The sequence below is a fragment of the Alnus glutinosa genome, chromosome 14, assembly GCF_958979055.1.
Source record: "Alnus glutinosa chromosome 14, dhAlnGlut1.1, whole genome shotgun sequence".
Classification (NCBI taxonomy): Eukaryota; Viridiplantae; Streptophyta; class Magnoliopsida; order Fagales; family Betulaceae; genus Alnus; species Alnus glutinosa.
Window position 1 is genome coordinate 20,957,639 of NC_084899.1, and position 10,821 is coordinate 20,968,459.

Consider the following 10,821-nt stretch of genomic DNA (forward strand, 5'->3'; position numbering starts at 1 on the left):
TTTGCTAGGAAACCACTTCATGCAAGCACAACAAGTACTAGTCAAGCTTTGCTTGGCATCATAATCTCCACTTCATGCAAGCACAACAAGTACTAGTCAAGCTTTGCTTGGCATCATAATCTCTCAGATCATGAAACCACTTTTGTTGCATGGAGACATCCTCATGAGTTTGCTAGGAAACCACTTCATGCAAGCACAACAAGTACTAGTCAAGCTTTGCTTGGCATCATAATCTCTCTCTCTCTCTCTCTCTCTCTCTCTCTCTCTCTCTCTCTCTCTCTCTCTCTATATATATATATATATATATATATATATATATATATATATATAGATCTTTGTGTTCTCTTTTGTGGCAAAATTAAAGCATTATAACGATCCACCCCAATGACATAATATTGTCCGTTTTTAACTCTTCGAACTAGACTTCTTAGAAGGTTGCCCATCCTGGTACTACTCTCACAGAAGTATACTTAACTGCGGAGTTTTGATAAGTTCATGACCGTCACGGCTTTAAAAAGCATTGTGTCAAGAAGGATGCGAATGTACATAGAAGCACATATACATTCTCATACCCAGGCGATGTGGGATGTCACAAGATGATTTGTTCGACAGCCGGATGGACATGCAGAAGGTATTAACAGATCGGAGATCGAGGATCCGACTCCAGTATGGACATGCCCTACTACTACCAAGTCGATCTGGACACATAATGTTTCGGTCTAGCCTATGCTCCTAGGCAGATGATAAATTATATGTCTGTCTAGATCTCCAACTTTTATATTTTGTATTTTACATTTTTTTTTTAAAAAAAATTTGTGACTAATTTAGTGTTTGTTTGATTTTGTGATTTCAAAATGTGTGGTTTGAAAAAATAGAGAATTTTTCAAAATGCAATTAATAAAAAAGAAAAAGAAAAATGTAAAATTTGTCATTATGGTTTACCTAATTTACAATTACATCAATGTGGTATCAAAATGTCATGAGAGATCCGATCCATTGGTGGTATGCATACGTAATAAATTACTGATCTATGCTAAATTAAAATTAAGATTGAACTTAATTTGTTTTTTTTTTTCTTTCTAAAAAGTAAGGGCTGAAATAGGGAGGTGGTCGAGCCAAGGAGGTGGCCCGGGGTGGCCTGCCTTAGAGGTGGCTTGCCCAGTACCACTTGCTTGTTCCAGCCCCTAATTATTATTATTATTATTATTATTTTTTAATTTTAAGAAAGAAAACTATCCTCTAAGGTTAGGGCCAACTGACGTCATAGGATAAAATTCGAAATCAATATAAGATTTATCGACCATCCAAATGGAGAGTAAAAAGGGCCTGTGTACGTGTTTAATATGTGGCACCGACTTGAATACCTAATTAATTAGTTACAATATTATATATTTAAAACACAGCATACTTGCAATTTGCCATCAAGTTTAAATCACGGTACTTGCGAAACTCTCAAACAAGTTCAAGTTGCTAGAATCGAAATTATGGTGGTTGTGGTAGTTTAAATTTCGAAAAAAATTGGGAACAATGATGGATTGGTAGCCGGCCGTATCAAACACCCAAGAAAATTCAAGAAATATAATTTGATGATTATTTAAGAATTACACAACAAAATTAAATATCAAAAAATAATAACTACAAATTATGGAAGAAAGAACATGGTATAGATATAAGTACTGTGACAATGGTAGCTACTAACGCATAATGTAATTATACTATTCACTTGCCATATGGACCATGGAGAGCCTCTTTAATTAACCTTTCAAAGCTCTTGTAAGATGAACCTCCAATATCAGTAGCTTCGACTGCTTTTTTCTTCCATTCTAGTGCCTTTTGCATCATCACTTTCCCTTTATCCCCTTCCATTACTTCTTTTACAAGCTCTTCAATCTCATCAGATTTTACATCATGGTTGACCTCCATGCCAATTCCCCATGTGGTACAAGCGTACCAACAATTTGTTTGTTGGTCAGCGAAAAATGGCCAGCAAATAATAGGCACACCAACACATATGCTTTCCAATGTAGAGTTCCATCCACAATGCGTTAGGAAAACCCCTATTGATGGGTGCTCTAGCACTTGGTCTTGGGGGCACCAACTCACTAGCAATCCCCTATCCTTAGTTTCCTCAAAAAATTCTTCAGGCAGAATTGCTGAATCTCCCATTACCACGTCTGGCCTAACAATCCACAAAAAAGGGTGCTTGCTATTTGCAAGCCCCCATGCAAGCTCTTTCAAATGTTGCTGGGTCATCATTGTCACACTGCCATAGTTTACGTACACAATAGATTTGGGTTCCCATTTATCAAGCCATTGGAGACATTTGGAGTCTTCTTTCCATAAGCTTGAACTTAAGGACTTGAGTTGGCTATCAGGCACATGCCGACCTAATAAGGGAAGCGGACCTATATTGTAAATCTGAGGGAATATGGCTGAAATTGCTTCTAGTACTTCATATTCAAACTCATCAAATGTGTTGAAGATGATCGTAGAAGAATTCAAGCAATTTCGTGCTTCTGATCCCATAAAGTCGAACATGGTTTCATTAGTATCGGTGGTTCTAATGTAGCTAGGGAGGTCCTTGAACCGGATGTTTTTCATGCCCGGAATCCAATTGATTGGTGTGTCAAGTGTGCCGTCATCTTTGAAACTTTCATCTGTAACACGTGGTAATTAAACTTATGTTTAGAGAATGTTATCGAACTCATTCTAAATATTGCAATTTTTACAAATTAAAATCATGTTGATATATGACAAAATGGCATGCATGTTCCAATGTCTTAGAATATTGTACACTTTTTCATATCTATTTTTAACAAAAAAAAAAATTATTTGTGAATATTGAAAGCTTGGGACTTAATTAGGTCATTAATTATTCTTGGCTCTAGGAGAAAAGGCAAAATGATGATCAATCACAACATAAATAACAGTGATCATCCTCATATGTCTACTTTTTAATTCGAGGTTAGGTGTAGCACCCTGCCTGGCCTTTACTTAATGAAAAGCGAAATTGGAAATCTTCAATTTACACTAACTCACTAAGCGCTACTATCTTAACCTCATCAGAGTTCATATATAATATATATATATATATATATATATATATATATATTTCTTTTAAGGGATAAATATATTTTAGCCCCCCAAACTATCACTATTTCTTCGGATGACCTCCTAAACTACCAATGCTAAGATTCTGGCCCCTCAAACTACCACTTTCTGATTTTTTGGCCCTATCAGTCTATTTATGCCGTCAATTCTAAACAGAAATCCAAAAATACTCCTCCTACACTTTGAAATTCCCACGGTTAAGGGAGGGGTATTTTCGGGTTTTTAGCCAATTTCTGTTAGAATTGACGGCATAAATAGACGGATGTGGCCAAAAAAATCAGAAAGTGGTAGTTTGAGGGGTTAGAATCTAAGCATTGGTAGTTTAGGGGGCCATCCAGAAAAATGTGGTAGTTTGGGGGGCTAAAATATATTTATCCATTCTCTTAAAGATAACTCTCACAGAACACATTAGAGTTGAAATTATGACTTCTATATTATATAGATTCTTACATTGTACTTTATGATATAAACAACACTAGACTAAAGTGCCACAAATAGCACATAATTAGCTGTATGCTAAAAGTACTTGGAACATGTCTAACTATAGGTACATTCCATAAGATAGACACTTTCAGGATATTTACAATAAACTAAGACGTTTTCTTATCTACAATACCCTAGACAGACATATGGATCATTTTCACTCTCTTCTATACCTGGATCAACTTCTATGTAATTGTGGTGTTGCCATATTTAAATAGGTGGATTAATGAGTCCATGGTCTCAATAAATATAAGAATTACTGAGCATTTCCAAATATGAGCCATCTTTTTAGAAAATATCTCTAACATGGTGATTATAATAACAACTATTTTAGATTTACTAAAAAAGAGTCATTTTATATAATTCATAGCTGATAAGATAAACACTATAGAGTTATATAATAATACATAATAAAATTTACTTATCTTTTCCTTGACATATCTTTAATACGTATAGCTTTATACATATATAAATATACATATTATTTGGATCTCATGAAATGTATATGTATATAGATCACAAATCACCAAAACATATAAATCACATTATTCATTAGATGCAATGTAATCCTCTCTCATTTTCCTTTATAAGACTCTTTTGGCTCTTCCGGCTTTTTAAAGGACTTGAACCTTTCATTTACGGCTTCTAGGAGGCACATTCGGCTCATTGGTTAAAGTCTATAGGAGACAAATTCGGCTCCTCATTTAAATATTATTTCTGAAAAACTTTTCGGTTTTTTATTTAATCTGGAAGCTAGGCACATTCGGCTTTCACAATTAATAGAAGAACACCATCTAGCTTTACATTAAGACATTCTAGCTTCTTATTTAATCTGGAAGGCACCTTTGGCTTCCATAGTTAACATAGAAAAACCTTTTAGCTTCACATTCAGCTTTAGGATGATCTTCTAGTTTCTTATTTAACTTGGAAGGTGCTTTCGGCTTCCATAGTTAACATAGGACAAACTTCTGGCTTCATATTTAACTTATGAAGACCTTCTGGCTTCCCAATTTTATTGTCTCTTATTCTCATTAATCAACAGTATGCAATAACATGTCAATCTTACAATCATTCTTTTGTTCTTATAATCATCTCCTTTCATTTCGCAAATCATTTCAACACATGTAAAATAATTGAAAACATATAATCATATTATTCATAAAATACTCAGGCTCATGTAATTTTAATAATCATAGCTCAAAAACTTTATCAAATAATTTAGTAAGTAAAATACTCATAAGAACAATATCATTTTTCAGTAAGTAGTTATATATACCACTTCGCAGACTATCTAAAAGCTCTTCTTATCTTTAATAACTCATTGCAATTTATTGCTTCCACGCGCGACAGTATATAACTTTATTACGTATTTTCACACGGACATTACTTCGGCACTAATATAATATTTATCTAAAATTTCTAACATTATTTAGGCATTACAACGGCGCTATTTTAAAATACATAATAATATTTAAGCAGTATAACGACGCATTTGTAATATTTAAAAGAATGATTGAATATAATATCATTCCTTGAGATATTCGATCACACTTTTCCAAGCAATTTAGACATTATATCGACATAATTTAAATTTTAATAACTAGAATTGACATAAATTATGGATAAAAGAATTATACCTAACACTTTCGTTTCAAGTAGCTCCAAAGCTTATTACTACAATGTTCCGACCTTTTATAGGCAGAAATTCTAGGATAAATCTGAAATTCTGCAAAAGATATCAAACCGCGAGCATTTTCTCTTCTCTCTAGAGTCTACAAGTGTCGAGTATAAGTTGTATTACTGTTCCAAAGTAAGCCTGAATATCCTCCAGAATTCTTTGGGTTCAGCTTCAGTTCTTGAGGAATTTCTAGAGCTCACGCTTAGTTGTACACAAAAATAGGTAGTGAAATAAAACCTCTAGAATTGACTTTTCAACCCATTCATTCGGACCCCACCCTAACAAAACATCATCTTTTTTTTTTGGAATGTTTTTGAAACCCATTAGATATCTGTTTTTAAAAACAAAATAAAACCAAACACTAGTTCGGTCAACACCCATAATTAAAAGCAAAAATATGTTTAAATGCTTTAGAATCCACATGAATGCTAGTGACAACTCTTAAAATATAATATTATATTATATATTGCAATTCTAATTAAAAACTCTCAAAGATCCAATTTTTTTTTAACCTTGTTCAAACTGTCTACTTTTCAGACTAAACCAAAAACATAAAATTAGACATAGAGAATATTTTTCAAATATACTTGACCTAATATAGTGTTAATATTTATATCAAAATATTCTTAGTCATCTTAATAAATACTTGGAGTGTTAAATTAGGACTTTTATTGCTCAGCTAAGTTCATTTCTTTTCTTTTTACTTAGCTGCAATTACTATATATATATATATATATATATATATATACTGTTTAATAGGTTTCTCTCTCAGACCATAACATAGATTTTTTATTTTTTATTTCTCGCCCACGAAGGAATCCTTAGCCATCAAAATCAATCTGCTGTCAGTTCTATGAGTAAAAGCATTCACTTTTACTAATGCTTTTAGTAAAAGCATATTTTGACACGACTGTCCTCTTTGCTGGCAGGGACAAAAAAACCCGACTATTATTATTGTCTTTTTTCGGGACATGATGGTCACATAGAGTAGTGTACGTTTGGCAGAAGACGGGACAGGACGTGATATTTTATCGTCTCCTGCCCTCTTTTTTTAATTAAAAAATAATTTTTTTTTATTAAAAAGTTGGTTGGGAGACGCTAAGACGTCCTCCACTCATTATTTCATCATAAGTCACTTTTTTAAAAAAAAATTGTACTTTTATTCAAAAAGCCGGATAAGACGTGCCCCACCAATCATTTTTCGGTCACATAACTTAATTAGAAGTAATAAGTACTAGAAATATTCATATAAAAATATATATTTTTTTTTTCTATTTATTAAAGTTAAAATATTAATTATAAATAACTAAATTTATCATTTTTTCCACTAAATTAAAATTTTGAAATAACTAATAAATAGCAAAAATCTCGAATTGGAACGTATCTTTAATTTATACTATAAATTTCATTGAAGTAAAGAATTTTACGTTTGGACCAACTGATCATGATTTAACAATTACCATTTAATTAACACAACCAAAACTAACAAAGCATACATAACAAAGAACCAAGAGACATCTACGTACGTACTTTGCGCTTGACTAAGAGAGAAAATGAGAAATTCATGAACATGAGGAAGTATGGTGAACAAATATATATAGCCGTATGTAGTACATACCTTTGAAGGGAATGATGCCTCTTTTGACGAGTTCGCTGAAGTTCAAATATCCCATGAAGCCACAAGCTGAAGCAGTCCAAAATTGAACATCCGGAATACCCAACTCTTTTGCAGCGTTACGACCAAAACCCATAACCCCATCCGAAACTATGCAAGTGACCGGCGGCACTTCAGACGATGAGTTAAGCTTAAGCACAAGCTCTTTAAACGGAACCAAACAATTCTTTCTTGTGGAATCACATAAGGCTGGGACATCCTGGGTTGCATCACGGTCGGACGGTGGCAACCCATCCGGTATAGTTTCGAACCGAAAATCAGGTAGACCTTGTATGTAGTCGGGTCCTTTGGACCGGATTAGTCGCATGTGGTTGAACTCGGTGTTGACAAAGGTTATATGGAAGCCCCTCGAGTGTAGGAGCTTGGCTAATCGCATCATGGGGGTCACATGCCCTTGTGAAGGATATGGAACACATATTGCATGGGGTTTACTGGCGTCAACTGAACCCATCTTTAGCAAATTTCAAGGGCTTGTGATTGCTTCCTTTAGCTTTGCACTATTTATAGAAAAAAAATGCTTCACTATCAGCCGTTAGATGGGCACCGCACTATGATGAGGTTGTATAAATATCTTCCACCACCCCTCCTTTATATAAAGAGTGAGCAGAATCTTGATCGAGTTGGCATTTGGCATTTGGCATTTGGCAAGACGGTCATTGTGTCCCTCTCATCTTTAGGCCACGTTAACTTTCTAATTAATCTCACCAAGTACTGTCAATTTTTCAGCATTATTATTGTTGTTATTATTTATTTGTTTTTTAGCGTTCTCCAGAATATATAGGAAATATATATGCAGAATGGATATTTTGTCGGTTCGAATAGGAGTTTGGTTGCAATTCACTGATTGAATTGTAATCAATTTTCTTTATGCAATCTCGGAAAGACCTTCCAGTACCGTCGTGTTCGTGCGTGGCCTGCAGTGGTGAAGACAGGAATTTAGTTCACGGAATGTAGGGTTAAAATATAAATGGAAGAAAATAATATTTGCGCTTCGTTAAAATAATATTCAGTAAAAAAAAAAAAAAATATAACTAGACAGTATTTGCGCTTTGTTAAAACCTGTTGTAATTAACGTTAATGGTGTGGAGAACTTCACTTATAATTCTTGATCTTTCATTATTTTTGTAAAAAGGTACTTAAATTTTAAAAAGTGTCAATTTGTGGTATACTTCTATCAAGTTTTTTTAATTTCAACCACCTGTTATAATTTTTCGTTAAATCCTATCAAAATTCTCAAAATACTCATGTGTTTATTTTTTTTACAAAAAATTATAAAAATGTTCAAAGATTCAGGCATGTGTATTTTTGTAAATCTCGTTAAATTATGACCAACACTAAATTCCTAACAATTTTTTCTTTTTTCCTAAAAAAAATGGGTATTTTGAAAATTTTGACAGGATTTAACGAAAAATTCTAATGAATGGTTGAAATTGGAAAAAATTGAAGATAGATAGCCTGAATTGACATTTTTTAAGTTTGTGTGTGTTTTTTTTTTTTTTTTTTTTTTTTTTTTTTTTTTTTTTTTTTGTAAAAATGATGAAAGATTAGGGATTATAAGTGAAATTCTCCCTTTAATTTAAAGTTTGGGTATCATCCGCATCTGCATAATGCGCTTATCACTTTTAGGTATTCGCATTTGCATCCGCATTCACGCGGTTATTGTGATTATTACGAACTATCTACATATGAGGTAATTGACATTTTAAGCATTAAAGTTGTAATTCTTACTCCTAGTAAATACAAAAAGGCACTATTTATATTTGAACACTATTATTCATGTCAAACTTGCTAATCGTCTTGTCATGAAAGTTTTATCCCATACATTATTTAGCTTCCTGTATCATCTATTTATAGTTGGTAAAGGGAAAAAAATAATAATAATAAAAACATATATATATATATAAGGCACCTAAATCAGAATAAATGAGAAGAGTTTTCTAGCAGTAAAATCCAACAACATTACAAGTCTAGCAAATATAAAAAACATAAATTACAAATTCGACAAACATGAATTACAAATCCGGTAAACATTAAAAAAAAAAATCCGAAATTCAAAGCATAAAAAACATAAATTAAGTTTAAATGTAACACATTCATTCATAAGTAGATATTTATGGCAATTGATCTACTGCACACTATGAATCCAAATCAGCACTCCTAAAAGTACAAATCATGAAATCAATTAAATGTAAAATATAAGACAATTGCATATATTGCAAGTAAAAAATGAAAAAAGAAAAAAGAAAAAAAAAACCTTCATTACTATAACAAACTTCTAAGCAAGAGAAAGAGACAGTTCCGTCTTTGAATTTGAAGCTTGAGTTTGAGGCCATCTACAATAGAAGATACTTGAGTTAAATGATCAAACTAAGCAATAAAAGATCTTGAGTTAAATGAATAAAATTTTCAACTGATTTCTAAACTATTAAACTTTTACTTTGCTCATCGTAGCTATCCACAAATTCTTTCAACTCCCTAATGTCAATTGAGTTGTTCCTTATCCAATTTTGTGTGTAAAAGAAGGCCTTAATAATAAGTGGAGACAATGAACTTCTAAAAGGATCCAACATATGCCCCTTGGTACTAAAGACGGATTCAGAGGCGATAATAGAAATGATGATGGTCAATACATCACGGACTATCTCTGCAAAGATGAGATATTTAGGCTCATAAATCTAATTCCACCAAGCTAAAACATCAAACTCTTTTATTTCTGTTTCACACCAATCTAACAAATACCTTTCTACCTCCGACTTACACTCCAAATCATTCTCTTCTACATAGTGTCGGGAAAACAATGAATTGAATTCTTCCATATCAGTTTTATCATCCTCCAAGTCATAATTAACACAAAACAACGTCGTTTTAATGAATTTAATTATATATCTGTATTATATATAAAGGGAATAATTAAGGATGCTGTTATTAATTTTATCTACAATCTCTAAAACCACTATCCACATATATAGATAGGGATTTTTGTTAATTGGATCCACATATGCAGACAACCAACGCGAGCAGTTATTATTTGATAGGTTGCCTCGTTTTATTTTGAGTAACTGTTTCTTCTACGTACGCCCTAGTTTTGGTCTCTAGCTCCTTCATATTGTTTGTTCTTCTCAATAAATTTTTATTCTTTAAAAAAAGAAAAAAAGCACCATAGCTTACAATTTTATATTTAATATTGAGTTAAATCGATGAAGAACGGTAGAGGTTGTATTATTTGGTGGTTCCCTTTTGTTTCTTATTGTCCCATATTGTAGGTTAATCACTGAAAAGGATGATGCTAATATTATATATTTTTTAAATTAGCGTCAATTATTATTGGCGACGGAAATGTTGTTGATGATAATCGATTATTAGCAGTAACATCTAAAAGTTGTCGCTAATGAGCTATTGGGTTGCTGGCAATAAAATCGACGCAAAGCAAATTTTTGAACAGTTGTGGCCATAGTTTTGGAGAATCAATGTTTAAAAAACACCATAGTAAATAAAAATGAAAAAAATAAAATAACATACAACACGAGAGGTAATGCTTGATGCTAGGTAGATTTTATTATATATATATATTTTTCCTGGGCAATGATATGTACAGTACTTCACCGTAAAATGATGGACTTAAATCGTTGAAGAATGCTAGACATCTAAACTTTTTTTTTTTTTTTTTTAAAAAAAAGTTTGATTTTAATTTAATTTGTCATAATCTTATAAGATGTATTATTTGAAGAAGTGTATTATAATCTTATAGAATTGTAAATATATAGGTTAAAACTAAATCTTAAAAAAAAAAAGTATTAAATGTTTAGCATTTCTCTAAATCATTTGCTAAGTTGAGGAACAAATCACAGAGCAACACGCAATTTTTGGTGCAAAA

General features: G+C 32.3%; 1 protein-coding gene across 1 annotated transcript; it reads right to left on the bottom strand.

The window, feature by feature from the left end:
* Positions 1-1,568: 1,568 nt before the first annotated feature.
* On the bottom strand, positions 1,569-7,475 carry LOC133857964 (linamarin synthase 2-like). The gene is made up of 2 exons (XM_062293356.1): positions 6,891-7,475; positions 1,569-2,657 (listed from the first exon to the last, which is right to left on the bottom strand). Exons 1-2 carry the CDS (start codon positions 7,396-7,398, stop codon positions 1,720-1,722), a joined length of 1,446 nt encoding a protein of 481 aa, XP_062149340.1. The 5' UTR covers positions 7,399-7,475; the 3' UTR covers positions 1,569-1,719.
* Positions 7,476-10,821: the final 3,346 nt, after the last annotated feature.